The 20822-nt window shown below is 53.3% G+C and overlaps 1 protein-coding gene across 4 annotated transcripts in view; it reads left to right on the top strand.

The window, feature by feature from the left end:
* LOC101950669 (copine-5) overlaps window positions 1–20822 on the top strand; it is a 181410-nt gene that overhangs the window by 10462 nt on the left and 150126 nt on the right. For all 4 annotated transcript variants that reach the window (XM_065592444.1, XM_042861853.2, XM_042861852.2 and 1 more), the window contains exon 2: window positions 16884–16924. In XM_065592444.1, the coding sequence (XP_065448516.1) occupies window positions 16884–16924 (41 nt within the window). The remainder of the gene's footprint in view (window positions 1–16883; window positions 16925–20822) is intronic.

Below are 20822 nucleotides of genomic sequence, written 5' to 3'. Positions count from 1 at the left end.
TCTTGGAGTGGTGGGGGGCAGCGCAGCGTGGCGCGGCATTCCGCGGGGCGGGGGGGGCGCTCCGATGGCGCGGTGCTTGGCGGGGGGTGCTCTGGTGGCGCGTCGCACGGCGCTCGGCGGTGCGGCGCGCAGCACTCAGGGAGGGGTTCTGGCAGCGCGGTGCTCGGCGGGGGGGGGGGGCGGGCTCCGGCGGTGGCGCAGCGCTCGGCTGGGGGGTGGCGCGGGGCGCGGCGCTCAGGGGCGGGGAGGCTCGGCGGGGCGGCGCTTTTTTTTGCTGCTTGGGGCAGCAAAAAAGTTAGAGCCGGCCCTGCTGGCAAAGGCTGGCACTGGAGTAGCTGGGAACTTCCCACACAGCCAGCGCGCCTACACCATTCCCTCCTGGCAGAGGCTGGTATTTGAGTCCCTGGGAATCCCTTACAGCCAGTCTCTCCGGATTGTGCCCCACAGCGCCCCCTGCTGGTGGATTTTGGGACTGAAGGTCAGGTCACTGCTAAGAGCTCTCCATGGCCTGACTCCTAGAATCATAATATAGAGACAGAAAAGACTTACCAGGATTAGGTCCCAGGTGGACCATCTCCCTGGTGGCTCATGGGGTCTAGTTCTACACTCTGGTTGGGCTGTCTCCCACAGATCCTGTGCTTCCATAGCCACTGTGTTCTGTAGCAACTCCTTTTGGCTCAAGTTGGTCCTGGGGCGGGTGGATCTTCTGAACGGGGGTTTCTTCCCAGCCAGAGCTCGTTCCCCATTCCCTGCAGCGAGGCTGGGACGGGAGTACTGAGAGCCCCCCAGGACCAAGCTCTCTCACCACTCTCCAGGGCAACGCAAGTGGGCAGAGGCTGACCCACACCAGAGCTCCAGAGTGGCTGAGAGCTCTTCAGGAGCCGATACTCCTGTGCTAGCCCCTTCATTGCCTCCTGCCAGCTGGTGCTGGGCTAGGCCAGAGCCTCCCTGTGGTCTTTGCTGCTGTGTTCTTCTCTTCATCCCTTCTGGCTGACAGGCTTGCTCCTGGAGCAGCTCAGCACTCCTACCCGGGGCCCTGCGGAGCTCCTCGGCGAGCATGCCGAGGTACGTACATGGTGTCCTGTGTTTTCTTTACTCCGATTGCCCTCTAGGTGGCTGGAATGCCATCAGCTGTGAGCAGCCAGCTGAGCTGGCCAGTAGCACATGGTTCCTAAAGGATAAATTCCTACATGCATTAAGGACATGGTCCTGCAGGGAGCTGAGCACCTGTTTGGATGTGCTCAGCACATCTCTGGATCGGGCCCCTAAGAAGCACCTGAGGAAGAGGCCAGTGAGGCTATTGACATACAGCAGGTGCTAAGAGGGAGGTGGGAGCGGGGGCTTATCTTTGCTCGGCTGCATTTGCAGAATGACTGGAGCTGGGCACACACAGCATCTCTGGCTGCCACTTTGCACTTGGTAGGCATCTGGGCGCTAGGAGTATTTTTGGAGAGCCCCAGAGATAAAGGGAGGCCGTGCTGAGGAATCTCGTCATCCTCTTTTGGCCCAGGGCTGATCAGCCAGTTGGTTAAGGAGACCGCAGCCTGGCTTCTAAAGGTTCTTTCCCATTTGGCCACAGGATATTGGCTCAGTAGCTCGAGGGGTGAGCTGTGGAGACTGGAGTTCCCTGCTCAGCTACGGGGCGGGACGGGGGAGGTGCAGGCACACTCAGCTGACACGACGGTCATTCTATAGATGTGCATGGCAGGTGCTTGGCGCTCTGCTGTGCTCAGCAGTGTGAGGGCAGGAAACTGACCTGGCGCTTCCAGGTTGAGCGGAGTGCTGGGTTTGTGGCTGAGGCAGAGCACGGGGCCTCGGGCACTGGGGGCTCAACTCCTGACTCTGCCCAGGAGTCGCTGGCTGACCTCGGGTGTTTGCTTGCGCTGCCTCCGGCTCCCAGCTCCCTTGTGCTGAGCTTATCTATTTCCACTGTAAGCTCCCTGAGGCAGGGGCTCTTCCCTACGCTGGGACGTGCAGCACTGAGCCCAGTGGCTGTAATGGTGCAAATAGAGACAAAGCTCCCCAGCTCCCTGGGCCTTTCCCAGCTGTGTCCTGGGGAAGGTTCTGGGAAAGAAGGGGCAGCAGTTCTGGGACCGCAGCGCAGTTCGTGCACAGCCCAGTTAGGGGATCTCTGCAGCACCTGCTCTGGAGCTCAGCAGGCAGCTGTGGCATGGGACTTTGGGGTCCTTCAGCTGCTCCTGTTGGTGAGCTTAGGAGCAGCTAAGGAAGGCGAGAGTTATGGGAGCGCTCCACCCACAACTGAGCTGCTCTGGGTATGAAGAGCCTGGCGCTCGTCCGAGGGCACCTCTCCAGCGCAGAGGGCTGTGGCGTCTGATTGGCCTGGTGACCTGTGCTGAGGTGGGCACTCCCATCAGATCAGGCCTCCCAAGGGGAAGCGGGGGAGATGCAGCCAACCCTCCCCTCCTGCCATCGCCAGCCGAGCTCCAGGCCCTGGTTCCCTGGCCTGCCCGCGTGTGATTAATGGGCCAATCTGTCTCGGCTAACAAATCAGCTGATGGCCATTAGAGGTCTGGGGGCTGCTTGCCAATTGCTGGGACGTGCTCCGATGGGCTGATCTAATGCACCACACGGAGTGGGGGAGGAGGGGCAGAACTGAGCCATCAGCAAACAACTCCCCCCGGCTGGGGAACTCTGGATGAGCTTCCTCAGGGACCAGAGCCCTCGTGGTGCTTTGCCCCTGATGCAGCCCTGTCTCTCCTGATCTCCCCACTTGCCCTGGGCGGAATCACCTGTCTGCTCACAGGGTCCCCTGAGTCTCCCTGAGCCCCCTCCAGGTTCTCTGACGTGGGCACAGCTGCCTTCTGGCCTATCCACCCCAAATCACTACCCTGGTCTCCCAGGGCCTTCATGGCCCCATCTACGTCCAGGATCTCCTCTCCTCTAACCTCCCCCCACTGCCGCCTCTCAGCTACCTACTCCCCCCAGCCTCTCTCAAGGTCTGCACTGTTGCTGCTGACCCAGGTCTCTGGAAGGGTTTCCCTGCCCACCCCCTGTACTCTCCCCAAACAGAATCAAACCCACCCCATCCACAATGCCTACAAGAAGCCTTCTAGCCTTCCCTAGCCCAGCGTCCACGCCATGTTCTGTCTTCCTGCGCCCCCCCCTCACCCCCAGCTCTTGCTGCCATGGGCTGGGAGGCAGCTGTGTGGCTCCATGTTACAGGGTCATATCACATTGCTCGGGTTTAGACCCCCATTGTCACTGCTGCTCTGAGCACCCCTCCCAGCCAGGGGTTTAGCTACATTGCAGCCCCTTGGAGTAGCACCCCCCTTCCTTACATGGTGCATGCTGGGCCGGCAGGCTAGTTCTGATCTGCACTGCAAGAGCTATAGGTAACAGCACTCCTGGACGGGCCATCTGCAGGGATTGCACCTGGGACCTGTGGATCTAAGAGTATCCAATGCTACTGCTGGAACCAAAGAGCTGGAAGGCACTAGCAGACTCATGGACCACTTGCTGGAAGCCTACTCGTCTCTTCTTTCTCTTTGTGAATGATTGCAGTTTCCACCGGGCTCTCATGAAATGCAGCTACCTCTAGGGCGGAACCCAGCAGTTGTTGGACAGCTGACAGTAACAACAGTGCAAGCAGGAAGTGAATGAGACTGCTGCGTACCGGTACAAGAGAAATCACAGGGGAGGAGAGCAATTCGCTGAGTAGGAGACTGGCCAGGGTTCTGTGAATAACGTCCCTTCTCAGGGAATAGAACTGGGAGCCCTGGTGCCTACTGCCCTGCTCTAGTGACTAGACAGCATTTCCAGGTGTGTGGATCAGGGTGAAAGCCACAAAACATACAATCAAAATCCCCCCTTTCCCCCACCCCAGTCCTCCTGGCTCAGCTGATCTTAGCTGGAGGCCTTTGCAGTTCTCCAGGGGCAGAAAGAAAACTTTTAGGGCTACAGGAGTGCAGCTGGCTGTGAATCGATGCTCTGAGCTGGAATGGGTCCCAGCCCTGGTCGATGGGAGGATCAGATGCTGACAGAATGAACTCTTTCTCTAATGAGAGAACCTCCTGAAACCTGTCTGGGCTAATTAAGAGACATGGTGGGAAACTCCAGCCCAGGGAAGCCAGACCAAAGAACCTCTCAGCATCTCTTTAACTAGGCCTCAGGGCCTGACAGTGCTGAGCAGTCGCTGTGCAGGCACCATCTCCCTTCAGCACCGGGTCCGGAGAGAGAAGGCTCCAGGAAGGGGGAAATCTCCTGGCCTGGGACAACCTGCAGAGTGGCTTAAAAATAGCCAGAAAGCAACAACTGAAGGCGCCACCTGGGAGCAGGGCCTAGCAGTCAGGACCCCTGGGTCCCAGTCCTGGCTCTGAGGCGGAGTGTGGCCCGGGGTTAGGACAGGGCAGGGCAGGGGGATTGTGACTCCTGGCATCTCTTGTTAGTTCTGCCACCAACTCATTTTGTGACCCTGGACTTGCCCCCTGTAAGTCAGTTTCACTGTCTGTAAAAGCGGATGATTGATACCTATGGTATTGATACCTATTGATACTATGGGAAGTGCTCAGCAGTCCCTGGGAGAAAGGTGCTACGTGAGTCCAGCACTACTGCCTGCCCGGCCCAGGCCCAGCATCCTGAATCTTCCCAGCCAAAGCCAACAACAGCCCTGAGATCATTTCCCTTTCACTGCATTAGGTGCTTCGGCAGGCGACAACTCTTGGGGAAACTCCACATCCTGGGCTCATGCCTGGCCGGGCCACAGTTATCCAGGAGGCCAGACTAGATTATCACAATGGTCCCTGCTGGCCTTGGATCTGACTAAAATTACAGCATCCCCATGTGCTTTACAAATGTCTGGGCGGCAGGGCCATGCTGCCCCCCTTCTATAGATGGAGAAACTAAGGCACAGAGAAGTGAAGTGAGTTGCCCAAGAACATATAGCAAGTCAGTGTCAGAGCGGAGCTAGGAACAGAACCCAGGAGTCCTGGCTCCCTTCCCCTCTGCTTTAACCCACTAGACCCCACTCCCCTCCCAGAGCCAGGAAGTGAGCCCAGGAGTCGTGACTCCCAGCCCCTTCCCACCTTCATGGCTTCAGGCTCTGCCCTGATAATAAAAAATCTGCAAAGGTGTATATATATGTGGTATAAGAACATAAAAACGGCCATACTGGGTCAGATCAAAGGTCCATCTAGCCCAGTATCCTATCTTCTGACAGTGGCCAATCCAGGTGCCCAAGAGGGAATGAGGGAACAGGGAATCATCAAGTGATCCATCCCCTGTTGCCCATTCCCAGCTTCTGGCAAATAGAGGCTAGGGACACCATCCCTGCTCATCCTGGCTTATAGCTATTGATGGACCTATCTTCCATGAATTTATCTAGTTCTTTTTTGAACCCTGTTATAATGTTGGCCTTCGTAACTTCCTCTGGCAAGGAGTTCCACAGGTTGACTGTGCGTTGTGTGAAAAAATACTTCCTTTTGTTTGTTTTAAACACTTCCTTATTTACTTTCTCTACACCAGTCATGATTTTATAGACATCTATCATATCCCCTCTTAGTCGTCTCTTTTTCAAGCTGAAAAGTCCCAGTCTTATTAATCTCTCCTCATATGGAAGCTGTTCCATACCCCTAATCATTTTTGTTGCCCTTTTCTGAACTTTTTCCAATTCCAATAATATCTTTTTTGAGATGGGGTGACCAGATCTGCCCACAGTATTCAAGATGTGGGCGTATCATGGATTTATATAGAGGCAATATTATATTTTCTGTCTTATTATCTATCCCCTTCCTAATGATTCTCAGAATTCTGTTTGCTTTTTTGACTGCTGCTGCACATTGAGTAGATGTTTTCAGAGAACTATCCACAATGACTCCAAGATCTCTCTCTTGAGTGGTAACAGCTAATTAAACCCCATCATTTTATACTTATAGTTGGGATTATGTTTTCCAATGTGCATTACTTTACATTTATTAACATTGAATTTCATTTGACATTTAGTTGCCCAGTCACCCAGTTTTGAGCAATCCTTTTGTAGCTCTTCGCAGTGTGCCTGCGACTTAACTATCTTAAGTAGTTTTGTATCATCTGCAAATTTTGCCACCTCACTGTTTACCCCTTTTTCCAGATCATTTATGAATATGTTGAATAGGACTGGGCCCAGTACAGACCCCTGGGGGACACCACTATTTACCTCTCCATTCTGAAAACTGACCATTTATTCCTACCCTTTGTTTCCTATCTTTTAACCAGCTACCCATCCATGAGAGAACCTTCCCTATTATTCCATGACAGCTTACTTTGCTTAAGAGCCTTTGTTGAGGGATCTTGTCAAAGGCTTTCTGAAAATCTAAATACACTATATCCACTGGATCCCCCTTGTCCACATGCTTGTTGACCCCCTCAAAGAATTCTAGTAGATTGGTGAGGCATGCTTTCCCTTTACTAAAACCATGTCGACTCTTCCTCAACAAATTATATTCATCTATGTGTCTGACAATTTTGTTCTGTACTATAGTTTCAGCCAGTCTGATGTCAGACTGTAATTGCCAGGGTCATCCCTAGAGCCCTTTTTAAAAATTGGCATCACATTAGCTATCCTCCAGTCATCTGGGACAGAAGCTGATTTAAATGACAGGTTCCAAACCACAGTTAGTAGTTCTGCAATTTCACATTTGAGTTCCTTCAGAACTCGGGGGAATACCGGCTGATCCTGGTGACGTATTACTGTTTAGTTTATCAATTTGCCCAAAACTTCCTCTATTGACACCTCAATTTGGGACAGATTTTTCACTGAAAAAGAATGGCTCAAGTTTGGAAATCTCCCTCACATCCTCAACCATGAAGACCCGTACAAAGAATTCATTTAGGTTCTCCGCAATGACCTTATTGTCTTTGAGTGCTCCTTTAACACCTCGACCATCTAGTGGTTGTTTAGCAGGCTCCCGGCTTCTGATGTACTTAACATTTTTTTTTCTATTACTTTTGGAGTCTTTGGCTAGCTGTTCTTCAAATTCTTTTTTGGCCTTCCTAATTGTATTTTTACACTTCATTTGCCAGTGTTTATGCTCCTTTCTATTTTCCTCACTTGGATTTAACTTCCACTTTTTAAAGGATGCTTTTTGCCTCTCAGGGTATGTCTACACTACGGGATTAATCCGAATTTATATAATTCGGATTTGAAAAACAGGTTGTATAAAGTCGAAATGTATGCGGCCACACTAAGCACATTAATTCGGTGGTGTGCGTCCAAGTACCGGGGCTAGCGTCGATTTCTGCACCGTTGCACTGTGGGTAGCTATCCCATACCCTGTTTCCCCGAAAATAAGACATCCTCCGAAAATAAGGCCTACTTACAGTTTTGCCTCTCGTTGTAATATAAGGCATCCCCCCGATAATAAGACCTCCCCGATAATAAGGCATCCACCGATAATAAGGCATTTTTCATTTCTGAAAAATAAGACATCCCCTGAAAATAAGACCTAGCGCATCTTTGGGAGCAAAAATTAATATAAGACACTGTCTTATTTTCGGGGAAACAGGGTAGCTATCCCATAGTTCCCGCAGTCTCCCGCGCCCATTGGGATTGTGGGTTAAGGTCCCAGTGCCTGATAGGACAAAAAACATCGTCGCAGGTGGTTCTGGGTACAGCCTCACCTCCTCCCTCCCTCCTCCCTCCCTGCATGAAAGCAACGGGCGGCAGACAACCATTTTCGCGCCTTTTTTCCTGGGTGGGTGAACACTGCAGACTCCATACCACGGCAAGCATGGAGCCCGCTGAGCTCAAGACAGCAGTCATGAACATTGTAAACACCTCGCGCGTTCTCGTGGAGTTTATGCTCAGCCAGGACCAGAAAAACGAGGCGAGGAGGCAGCGGCGGCGGCAGCGCAGCGACAAGCATGATGAGGACATGGACACGGACACGGATACAGAATTCTGTGAAACCACGGGCCCCGGTGCTTTGGAGATCATGTTGTTAATGGGGCAGATTCTATCCATGGAATGCCGATTCTGGGCAAGGGAAACAAGCACAGACTGGTGGGACCGCATAGTGTTGCAGGTGTGGGACGATTCCCAGTGGCTGCGGAACTTTCGCATGCGTAAGGGCACTTTCATGGAACTTTGTGACTTGCTGTCCCCTGCCCTGAAACGCCAGAATACCAAGATGAGAGCAGCCCTCACAGTTGAGAAGCGCGTGGCGATAGCCCTGTGGAAGCTTGCAACGCCAGACAGCTACCGGTCAGTCGGGAATCAATTTGGAGTGGGCAAATCTACTGTGGGGGCTGCTGTGATGCAAGTAGCCAAAGCAATCACTCAGGTGCTGCTACGAAAGTTAGTGACTCTGGGAAATGTGCAGGCTATAGTGGATGGTTTTGCTGCAATGGGAGTCCCTAACTGTGGTGGGGCGATAGACGGAACCCATATCCCTATCTTGGCACTGGAGCACCAAGCCACCGAGTACATAAACCGCAAGGGGTACTTTTCAATGGTGCTGCAAGCACTTGTGGATCACAAGGGACGTTTCACTAACATCAACGCGGGCTGGGCGGGAAGGGTTCATGACGCTCGCGTTTTCAGGAACACTACTCTGTTTAAAGGGCTGCAGCAAGGGACTTACTTTCCGGACCAGAAAATAACCGTTGGGGATGTTGAAATGCCAATAGTTATTCTTGGGGACCCCGCCTACCCCTTAATGCCATGGCTCATGAAGCCGTACACAGGCAGCCTGGACAGGAGTCAGGAGCTGTTTAACTACAGGCTAAGCAAGTGCAGAATGGTGGTAGAATGTGCATTTGGCCGTTTAAAAGGTCGCTGGTGATCATTATTGACTCGCTCTGACCTCAGCCAAAGAAATCTCCCCATTGTTATTTCTGCTTGCTGTGTGCTCCACAATCTCTGTGAAAGTAAGGGGGAGACCTTTATGGCGGGGTGGGAGGCTGAGGCAAATCGCCTGGCTGCTGATTACGCGCAGCCAGACACCAGGGCGATTAGAAGAGCACACCAGGAAGCGCTGTGCATCAGAGAAGCTTTAAAAACCAGTTTCATGACTGGCCAGGCTACAGTGTGAAATATCTGTTTGTTTCTCCTTCATGAAAACCCGCCCCCTTTATTGACTCATTTTCTGTAAGGAACCCACCCTCCCCCTTCCCCCAGCTTTCTTTCAAACCAAATAAAGTCACTATCATTTAAAAATCATTTATTCTTTATTAATAGATTAGAAAAAGAGGGAGGGAACCCGGGTGGTATTTGGGAGGAGGATTGCTGGGAAGGAAAAAGCCACAAAGAAAAGGTTAAAAAAATGACAGCCTTTTGCTTGGGCTGTCTACTGGGGTGGAATGGGAAGGTGTACGGAGCCTCCCCCCCCGTGTTCTTACACGTCTGGGTGAGGAGGATACGGAACATGGGGAGGGGGGAGGGTGGAACAGGGGCTGAAGCGGCAGTCTGTTTTCCAGCAGCCGTTCCTGAAGCTCCACCAGACGCCGGAGCATGTCTGTTTGCTCACGCAGCAGCCCCAGTGTTGCATCCTTGCTCCTCTGGTCTTCCTGCCGCCACCTCTCATCTCGAGCGTCTCTCCTGTCCTCACGTTGGTCCCTCCTGTCCTCACGTTGGTCCCTCCTGTCCTCACGTTGGTCCCTCCTGTCCTCACGTTCACTGGCTTCTTTCCTATACTTTGAAACTGTTTCCTTCCACTCATTCAGATGAGCTCTGTCACTGCGGCTGGATTCCATAATTTCAGAAAACATCTCGTCTCGCGTTCTCTTCTTACGACGCCTTATCTGTGATAACCTTCGGGATGGAGGAGGGATGCTTGAGGAATTTGCAGCTGCTGTAGGGAGGGGAAAAAAGAGAGAATTGTTTAAAAAGCTACATTTTGCAGAACAATGCTTATACTCTTTCACGGTGACCAACACTATTCACATTACATAGCACATGTGATTTCTGTGCAAGGTCGCATTTTGCCTCTTAATGCTGAGTGCCTGTGGCTTTGCTGCTAGAGATCACAGGTCTGGGCAACAGAATTCGGCTTGCATGCGGCCATGGTAAGCCATTGTTTTACAGCTTCTGCGCCCTCCTTTCCCACATACCAAGCATAGCCTGTAGAGTGCTGCGGTTTTTCTGTTAACATTCAGCAGCAGCAGCAGCAGAAAACAAACTAACCACCCCCCCTCTCGCCATGAATTCTCTGGGATGATCGCTGTACCCCTCCCCCCCACCGCGTGGCTGGTATCAGGGAAGATCCCTGCAGGCACCAAACTAACCCCCTCCCCCCCGTGCCGCCCCCCTCCCGCCATGAATTCTCTGGGATGATCACGGTACCCCTCCCCCCACCGCGTGGCTGGTAACAGGGAAGTTCCCTGCTAGCCAAACGCGAAAAACTCAGGGCCAATTTCCCATCTGCGCTTGGCTAACTGCAGGGAAGGATTTATTTTCCGCCACAGGCAAACAGCCCAGTAGGAACGGCCACCTCTGTCCCCTTAATTAAGTTCCCGTATTTCAACCAGGTTACCAGGAGTGATATCACTCTCCTGAGGATTACACAACAAGATAAAGAACGGATGTTGCTTGAATGCCAGCAAACACCGGGACCATACGCTGCCAGGCTTTGTCAGGCAATGATACCAGATTACTTGCTGCAAGCATGGCGTGGTCAAGTGTCCTACCATGGAGGAGGGAATAAGGATGCACTGCCCAGAAACCTTCTGGCAAGGCTTTTGGAGTACCTCCAGGAGAGCTTCATGGAGATGTCCCTGGAGGATTTCCGCTCCATCCCCAGACACGTTAACAGACTTTTCCAGTAGCTGAACTGACCGCGAATGCATCCCAAGTCCTCAGGGCAAAGTAATCATTAAAAACCGTTTGCTTTTAAAACAAGTTTTATATTTTAAAAGGTAAACTCACCTGAGGTCCCTTCCATGGGGTCAGAGTCTTAGGTACTGGCTTGGGAGGCTTGGGAGGGTACTTCAGTCAGGGTGAGAAAAAGATCCTGGCTGTTGGGGAGAACAGAGTGCTGTGTGCTTTCTGCAAGCTCATCCTCATCCTCCTCCTCCTCCTCTCCCCCATCGGCAGAATCCTCAGGCGTCGCTGATGAGACTATCCCCGACCCAGAATCCACGATCGCAGGTGGGGTAGTGGTGGCAGCCCCCCCTAGAATTGCATGCAGCTCGGCGTAGAAGCGGCATGTCCGCGGCTCTGACCCGGAGCGACCGTTTGCCTCCTTTGTTTTTTGATACGCTTGTCTGAGCTCCTTGACTTTCACGCGGCACTGCTCAGAGTCCCTATTGTGGCCTCTCTCCATCATGCCCTTGGAGATTTTTTCAAAAGTTTTTGCATTTTGTCTTTTAGAACGAAGTTCTGCAAGCACTGAATCCTCTCCCCATACAGCGATCAGATCCAGTACCTCCCTCACGGTCCATGCTGGTGCTCTTTTTCGATTATCAGCCTGCATGGTTACCTGTGCTGATGAGCTATCTGTGGTTACCTGTGCTCTCCACGCTGGGCAAACAGGAAATGAAATTCAAATGTTCGCGGGGCTTTTCCTGTCTACCTGGCCAGTGCATCCGAGTTTAGATTGCTGTCCAGAGCGGTCACAATGATGCACTGTGGGATAGCTCCCGGAGGCCAATACCATCGAATTGCGGCCACACTATCCCTAATTCGAAATGTTAAAATCGATTTTGGCGCTACTCCGCTCGTCGGGGTGGAGTACAGAAATCGATTTAAAGGGCCCTTTACATCGAAATAAATAGCGTCGTTGTGAGGACGGTTACAGGGTAAATTCGAATTAAAGCTGATAAATCCGAATTAAAGTCGTAGTGTGGACCAGGCCTCTCTGCTTCTTTTACTTTGTTCTTTAGCCACGGTAGCACTTTTTTGGTTCTCTTACTGTGTTTTTTAATTTGGGCTATACATTTAAGTTGAGCCTCTATTATGGTGTCTTTAAAAAGTTTCCACACAGCTTGCAGGGATTTCACTTTTGGTGCTGTACCTTTTAATTTCTGTTAAACCTCCTCATTTTTGTGTAGTCCTCTTTTTTTGAAATTAAATGCCACAGTGTTGGGCTGTTGTGGTGTTTTCCCCACCACAGGGCTGTTAAATTTAATTCTATTATGGTCACTATTACCAAGCGGTCCAGCTATATTCACCTCTTGGACCAGATCCTGTGCTCCACTTAAGACAAAATCAAGAATTGCTAGGGGAGGCTAGAAGGCTGCTCGTAGGCATTGTGGATGGGGTGGGTTTGGTACTGTTTGGGGAAAGTGCGGGGGGTGGGCAGGGCAGGGAAACCCTTCCAGAGACCTGGGTCAGCAGCAATAGTGCAGACCTTGAGAGAGGCTGTGGGGAGCAATAAACATGCTGTAAACATCCAATAAACATGCTGCATTGGGTGCAATAAACTGGGTAGGCTCCACTCTGTTCCTGGACTCTGCCTGCCTTCTCCTTTTACTCCTGCAGCTGGTTCCTTTGTTGATGTTTTGTTTTTATCAGGGGGTGTTTTGGGCTTTAAGTTTAAAGAATGTTAAATGTATCTAGCCCTCCCCCATACACTCCCCCTCTAAACCCCGTCACAAAATTCCCCTGTTAGCTGCTCCTGTCTGCTATCCAGCAGGAACTTCTCTAGTTCTTTTTTTGATCCCTGTGAGGCTAGGTGTACACTATGGGGGGGGGGGGGGTCGGGTCGACCTAAGATACGCAACTTCAGCTACGTGAATAGCGTAGCTGAAGTTGCGTATTTTAGGTCGACTTACCTGGCTGTGAGGACGGCGGCAAGTCGTCCGCTGCTGCGCTGCCGTCGACTCTGCTTCCGCCTCTTGCCACGGTGGATTTCCGGAGTTGACGGCAGAGCCATCGGGGATCGATTTTATCTCGTCTTCACTAGACGCGATAAGTCGATCCCCAATAGATCGATTGCTACCCGCCGATCCGGCGGGTAGTGAAGACGTGCCCTTAGAGTTTTGTCCTTCACAACATCCCCTGGCAAGGAGTTCCACAGGTTCACAGTGCATTGTGGGAAGAAATACTTCCTTTTGTTTGTTTTAAACCTGCTGCCTATTAATATCATCAGGTGACCCCCTAGTTCTCGTGTTATGTGCAGGGTTAAATAACACTTCCCTATTCACTTTCTCCACACCAGTCATGATTTATAGACCTCTATCACATCCCCTCTTAGTCATCTCTGTTTTAAGCAGAATAGTCCCAGTGTGTTTAATCTCTGCTCATATAGAAACTGTTCCATACCCTAATCATTTTTATTGCCACTCTCTACCTTTTCCAATTCTAATATATCTTTTCTGAGATGGAGCAACCAGATCTGCACGCACTGTTCAAGGTGTGGGCGTACCATGGATTTATATAGTGCATTATATTTACTGTTTTATTATCTTTCCCTCTCCTAATGGTTCCTAACGCTTCTGTTTGCTTTTTTGACTGCTGCTGCACATTGAGTGGATGTTTTCAGAGAACTATCCACAATGACGCCAAGATCTCTTTCTTGAGTGGTAACAGCTCATTTAGACCCCATCATTTTATATGTATAGTTGGGATTATTTTTTCCAACGTACTTTACTTTATGCTTATCAGTGTTGAATTTCATTTGCCATTTTGTTGCCCAATTTTGTGAGATTCCCTTTGCAATTTCTTCACATTCAACTTGGGACTTAACTATCTTGAATAATTTTGTATCAACCGCAAATTTTGCTACCTCATGTTCACCCCCTTTTCTAGATCATTTATGAATATGTTGCACAGTACTGGTCCCACTACAGATCCTTGGGGAACCCCGCTATCTATCTCTCTCCATTCTGAAAACTGACCATTTATTCCAACCATTGTTTCCTGTCTTTTAACCAGTTACTGGTCCAGAAGATGATCTTCCCTCTTATCCCATGACTATTTAGTGTGCTCAAGAGCCTTTGGTGAGGGACCCTGTCAAAGGCTTTCTGAAAGTCCAGGTACACTATATCCACTGGATCATCATTGTCCATACATTCATTGACCCTCTCACAGAATTCTTTACAAAAGCCGTGTTGACTCTTCCCCAACAAATTGTATTCGTCTATATGTCTGATGATTCTGTTCTTTACTGTTGTTTCAACCAGTTTGCCTGCTCTTTCTCTGTGTGGGGAAGCCATGGCTGATCTTCGCACTGCCTTGCGGGCGTGGGGATGTCCCGAGTGAGTGCTCCACTCCTGATCACCATGCCGAAGGGGAGGTGCAGCTTGCGGGCAGATCTCCCAGCTAGGCAATGGCAGAGCTGATCCACTAGCCTGGTGCCAGGGACTCTCCCATCAGCCGGGGGTGGGTGGGCGGGGGCTGGTGCATCGCGCTGCGAGGAGCGGAAACGCTCAGCTACTGGAAGGGAAGGGTGTACTCCTTTCTTTAACCCCTGCCATGCTAGGGAGCTTTGCTAGAGCCTTCTCCAGGGCATGTGGCACATCCCTTGCCATTGCCTCCCCATCCTTGCTGTTCCAGTGCTGGCACTTGCTCTCGGGTCGGTTTCCAGCAGCCCCCGGGAGCGCTAGGCAGCCGGGGCAATGGGACAGAGGCTGAGCGTCCCTTGTGCCTGGTCTTGCCCATCAGGCCGTGTGGGGTGCTGCAGGGTGCGTGCTGCTGCGAAGGGGCTGCATCTTCTGGGAGGGAGAACGAGCACTGGCTGAGAGCAGGTCCTGGGTTCTCTCCCTTACCCCAGTGTCCCTTCATTGACTTCACTGGCGTCACTCCTGATTTACACCAGGGGAATGAGAGGAGAACGGGGCCCAGTGGAGTCACTCCTGATTTACACTGGTGAGACAATAAAACTGTCAAAGTGGTGTGAATCCAGAGTAAGTCCATTGAAATCTCTCCAGTGGGTTCACTCCTGATTTATACTGGTGTAAATGACTGCAACATTTGAACCAGAGAGCTACACCTGCAGACACCCATGGAGGGTCTGAACCATTGTTTTAATTGACAGTCTTCCTGTGGTCGAAAGGAAATGCACATCTTATCAATGGAGGAATCAATAATCTGTATGCTGTAATGGCGATCGTCACTGGGGATCTCAAAACACTAAACAGCAGACACTAAGGTAGCACCAGAGCAGGGACTAGAATCCAGGACTCCTGCCCTCAGCCTTTCCTGCAGCACCACACGCCCCCTTTGGTAGAGCCCTGTTGTCTCTGAATGCCCCGGGAGATCCCAGGGGGTGAGGCTCCGGGAAGGCCTTGGACTACTTTGCTTTTTGTGCATTAGCAAAGCCCACTTGGTATATTCCCTCTGCTTGCTGGCAACAATTCAATCTTGTATCCTAGCCACAGCCCAGCCAATCCTGATCCTTGTACCACGCGCGGCACTCGGCAGAGCTCAGCTCCCCCCGCTATGTGGAGAAAGGAGCTGGACGCAGCTTCTCCAGCTCTATGTGCACTTGCCTGAGGGGCTGCCGTGCAAAGCGCAACATCCTCTCTCTGCTACGCCGGTGGCTGGACCCCCCTCCCTGGTGTCTCAGCCCACTGCAGATGCCTGGCGAGCAGGGGAAGCCCTTCCCTGGAGCGGGAGGGCTGGTAAATCCCAAGTATCAGGAGACAGTAATGAGAAGCACATGTGATATTCTGATAACTTGCCTGTGCTGGGGCTAGGGAGGGGGAGAGGGGATGGAGACAGAGAGAAAATACTGACTTAGAAGAGAGGCTGCCTTCCCTCACTTCTAGAACCAGCAACTGCTAAAAACCATGGGCCGACGCGCAGATGGTGCAAATCAGCTGCTCTGACCTGTCGGGATCTGTGCTGGTTTACGCCAGCTGGGGTCTGGCACACCTGTGCTGGCAAGCACGGCTCCTGAGGGCTGGTTTATTTCCTTTGAGGTCCAGAGCATGCTGGCTGACGGTGCCAGGTGTCTCCAGCTAACAGGCAGCTACGTAGATTGTACGCTCACCAGGACAGGGCCTGGCTTCTCATTACATGTGTGTGGCACTGGTGTGATGGGCTCTGACGCTTGCTGGCACACCTAGGCTCCATCACAGCATCAGTAATCACACTGTCCATCACAGCCCAGGAGAGGCAGGCTTCCTACCACTGACCCCTGCCAGGCATCTCAGCCCTGCCCTGTCAGGTTTGTCCTCCAGTCTCCACAGCCCACTCACCCTTGGGCTCTCTGCTGAGGCTACAAACGAGGAAGTCAGTTGTCACGTTGGTTTTCTGTCAATGCTTGTGTGTTTGAAAGAGGCTGAGACCCGCTGAATTCATTGCACACGGGCCACGGCTGGGGGATGACAGCAGTTGCTGAGCAGGGATGCCTGGGGCCATCGAATCGATGGCCATGCTGCCGTTACCGTAGGTCCTGCTGAGATGTGTTTGGTCCGGCTGAGCCCTGCAGTTCGCTGGTGAGAGACGGGGCTGCAAATGTTGGGTTTGGCATATTTGTGGTAGCAACAGCTTTTCCTGGACTCTCTTGGCATTTGTGGAAGTACGGAGAAGCCCTGTCTTAGTCAGAAGGGCTGTGGGGCATTGGCACAGCCATAGTGGGGAGTCCAGATCTGGGGGTCAGGACTGAGGAGCACTGGCAGAGCTGGTGTGAGAGAGCCCAGGACTGGAATAGCAGAGGGGCAGTGGGTGAGGAGTGAAATACATCAGCTGAGCAGTGCATGGGGGGGGGAGCCCAGGGCTGGGATTGAGGGGCTCAGGCCAAGGAGTGCTGCATACCAGAACTGAGCTGCGTTGACAGCCGAGGAAGAAGAGCAGTTTGAACAGGAGGCAGGGGTTGAAGGGCCCGGAGCTTAGAGGCGGCTGGCAGCGGGAGGAAGCTACGACCCAGATGTGGATCACGCCCACTTCAGGCTGGGGCTTGACAGGGCTGTGAAGTGCCTCTGCCCAGAGACAGTCTATGGGGACTCCTTTGGCTGGGGAGCAGCCGGAGCCTCACCATAATCTGTTCTCTTCTGCTTCCTTCCAGGCACCTCTTGGACAAGGACACCTTCTCCAAGTCTGATCCAAGTAAGTACCAAGGGGGGTTGTGCTGCCGGGGCTGCTTTAGAGCTTGTAAGATCCAATCTGCCACCTGGGGTGAGACGAGGAGCTGGCCTCAGCCAGAGGCCCCAGTCCTGGGAACTGATTGGTAGAACGCTGGGGCCCAGGGCACAGGCACAGCAAGTCATCCATGGGACAGACCCACCTGGCTGTGGTCGGAGAGCTTCCCGCTGCCCTGGCCGAACACTGGTTATCGATCCGTGGTTCTGCTCTAAGTTTGTCTCTCGTTGTCTGATCTCACTCGACTCTCAGTTTTGCCCTCTGGCCTGTCTGGGACTCTGCCCCGGCTCCTGCTCTGACCATTAGGTCTGACTGCCCACATCCCGGTGGTGATGTCCTAAGTGAGCCCAGGGCGGCTGGGGGTCTCCTGTACAACTGCTGCTAACCCTGGTGGGGGGAGACTGGAATACACATGGGGGACTCTGAGGGGTTGGAGCTAGGGGTCCCAAAGGTGGGGGGCTTCTCCAAACCCCCTCTGCCTCCAGGGGCTGCAGACTTGGGCCTGAGGGGGCGGGCTCACAGGGAAGGGTCTCAGTGCCTCCTGCTCCCTGTTGGTCAGGGGCCCCAGGAGAGCTGGGGTGGGGTACGTCAGCACTGGAGCAGCTGGGGCCCTGTGGCCAGAGGCCTGCGCACATCGATCTGTGAGCCCCATGCACAGCAGCGGGGGCAGGGCAAGCGATGGATAAGCCGGGGGGCTGGGAGGAAACCCTCCAGGTGGCAGGAAAAGGGAGGTGCAGCGCCCTGGGAACATCCTCTCCAGCCCAGCCCCAGAGAACCCTCGCAGGGGACACTGAGCGCAGGACTTCAGGGGCAGCGGGGCTCAGTGCTGGGGATTGGGGTGCTTCTGGTCTGGAGCAGGGTCCAGCAGGCTAGTACTTGGTGCAGTGTGCGCCGCGCCGCTAGGAAATTCATCTTCCCGGGATGAAACTGCGCCAAGCCCAGCCGAACGCCCCTCGCCTCATAAGCAGCTGCTCCATTCAGTAAATAGCATTAGAATCGAGCCCACAGCTCCTTGACTTGTCTCCAAATGACAATTTGCTGAGAGTGCCTCTCAGCTCTCGCTCTCCTCTGCGAAATCCCAGACCAGATCTGGGTGTGAAATGAGCCAGAAATCCCCTCGGGTTAGCCTTTAATGCGTTAGTGCAGCATGAGCCTGGCCCAACCTCCAGTGGAGCAGAGACGTGGGGGAAGGATGCTGTGGGGCAGCATGTCATCCAGCACATGGCACTGCATGGACAGTCACGTTAAGCACATGGGAGTGCACATGAGGCTGCACTGGAGCAGTTATGGGGGTGGGGGGGAAGGGGGCATTGGATGGCTCCAGGGATGGGGTTGGGGCCGCAGAGTCTCTGTCACTGATTCAAGTCCCATCCAGGCCAGAAGTGACTGTTTGGTGGTCCCTGTGTGAGATGAGTTTGCTGGATCTCAGGCTGGTTCCTACTGACTGAAAGTAAGGCGAGTACAGCTGCTTGCAGTGAGGCGAGAGTCTGCGTCCCAACCTCAGGGCAGACTGGCGGGAGCAGGGCCCATATTGGCTGAGCTCTGCACTTAGATTTCAGCAGCCAAGTATCAAGTGTGAACGTCTCTGGCACTGCAACAGTCTGAACACGGAGTCGCAGACAGTCCCCTTGGGCATGCCTATTTGTCTCGCCGCCCATCCACCTTTGTGGTAGCTAGTCCCTCACCACAGATTACAGCAAGGTTCAGGTCACTCCCAGTCCCAAAGGACCAGTCACTTCCCCCAGCTCAGTTGCACCTTAGATCTCACCCCAAGGACAAGGTTTGCAGCCAAGCCTCTAACAAACTATCTACAGATGTATTACGTAGGGAAAGGAAATGAGAATTATTGACGGGGTTAAAGCAGGTGAACAGAGAGACGTTTTCAAACTTAAGATTGTAACTTATTTGTATAATACAGTAAAACCGCAGACAGGAACTCCAGAATTACGGACTGGCCGGTCAACTGGACACCGTGTGGAACTGGCAGTATGCGATCAGGCAGCAGCAGAGACAAAACAAAACCCCAGCAAATACTGTACTGCAGGGTTCTCAACCTTTTTCTTTCTGAGCCCCCCTCCAACATACTATAAACACTCCAGGGCCCAGTAGGGGGCGGGAAGGGCTTGGGGCTTTAGCCCTGCAGGGCTCGGGGCTTCACACTTCAGCCACAGGGCGGGGGGGTGGGTGGGTGGGAGCTGGGGCTTTAGCCACACGGTGGGACGGGGGGAGTCAGGGTTCCAGGGGGCGGGGGGGGCTCTGGGGTCCTGACCCTCGGGAACACTGGGGCCCAGGGCTTTAGACTCGAGGGAGAGCTCCGGGGTTCAGTGCTTCAGCCCCGCAGCTCCATTTCTGGCTTCAGCCCTGAGGGGGGCTCTGGGTCTTGGGGCTTTACCTATGAGGGGAGCACTGGTTTCAGCCCCAGCGTTCCCCCCCCATGTAGCTAAAGCCCTGAGCCCTAGTGCCCCCCCGGCTGAAACCGGGAGCAGTGCTGTGTGGAGCCCTGAGCCCCAGTCCCCCGCAAGGCTGAAGCTGGAATGGAGCTGTCGGGCTGAAGCCCCAGGCCCAAGCACTCCCCCCAGGTCTAAAGCCCTGAGCCCTGGTGCGGGGCAGAAGCCCTGAGCCCCCTGCAGGGAGCCCTGGGGTCCTGGGGGTCAGAAACCTCGATCCTCCCACCCGCCTGGAGCCCTGACCCCGCCCCCCACGTCTGCAGCCCCAACCTCGCTCCCCGTGGCTGATGTCCATAATGTCTTGTTTAGAGTTACGAACAACCTCCATTCCCGTATTTCTGAGGTTCAACTGTAGAAGCTTCTAAAATAAACAAGCTCTATACATCCTTTAAGGCTTCTGGGGATCTCTTACTTATGTCTAGTAAACCTCACTGTCCCTCCCCCCTTCCCCTGAGTCCAAGCAGCACAGAGATCCAGTTCCTCCTTGTTACGAGTTTTTATCCCCCCTCTTACCGTATGCTCTGAGCTGCACACTCAGCCAGTGGGAGGAATCCACTCTCATGACCCATTTTCCGGGGCAAGGGCAGAACAGCCAACATCTTTCGTCCTCTTCAACGTCTCACAATAGTCCACCTGGTGTCGATGGACCTCTCCTGTGGGGCCGAGCATCACATCTTCGGGTGGAGCCCAGCCCTTCGCGCTAGCTAACGTCTCTCTCCTGGCTGATGGTTCACACTGTCACAGACTCACAATACAGCTGCTCACCAGTCACCGTCCTATAAGGGATACCGACGTTCTGGGTGAGATTGACGCCGGCAGCCGTTCCCAAGCACTCAGTAAAGTCCGAACACTGAACACATCCCTACAGTTCGAATACAGGAAAAACGGTGTTATCTGGCCCTGTACCAACCGGAACGCTCTATAAACCGGCATTTCTAATCTTCATAGAAAGTCCAATTTATAGACTGGGTGGCGTGAGGCCGGCAGGCTCCCTACCTGGCTCTGCGTGGCTCCCCAGAAGCGGCGACATGTCCCTGCTGTTCCTAGGCACAGGACAATCCATGAGGGGTTCGGAGTGTGGGAGGGGGTGCGGGGCGCAGGCTCTGGGAGGGAGTTTGGGCACGGGAGAGGTTTCGGGGTGCCAGATCTGGGTGGCGCTCACCTCAGGCGGCTCCCTGCAATCGGCAATCTATCCCTGCTGCTCCTAGGCGGAGGCACAGCTAGGCGCCTCTGTGTGCTGCCACCAGCAGGCGCCGTCCCCTGTGGTTCCCAGCCAATGGGAGCTGCGGAGCTAGTGCTCAGGCACGGGGAGGGAGTGGGGTAGCATTGGGTGGGGATCCCCAGGCCAGCAGCAGCTTGTGCTGCTCACATGGAGCTGCCCAGGGAGCGGCTCCCTGGGCCAGGCTATGCCATGACAC

This window comes from Chrysemys picta, chromosome 4 (assembly GCF_011386835.1).
Source record: "Chrysemys picta bellii isolate R12L10 chromosome 4, ASM1138683v2, whole genome shotgun sequence".
Taxonomy (NCBI): Eukaryota; Metazoa; Chordata; order Testudines; family Emydidae; genus Chrysemys; species Chrysemys picta.
Note: the sequence above shows the minus strand (reverse complement) of the source record. Positions and strands in the feature narration are given on the sequence as shown.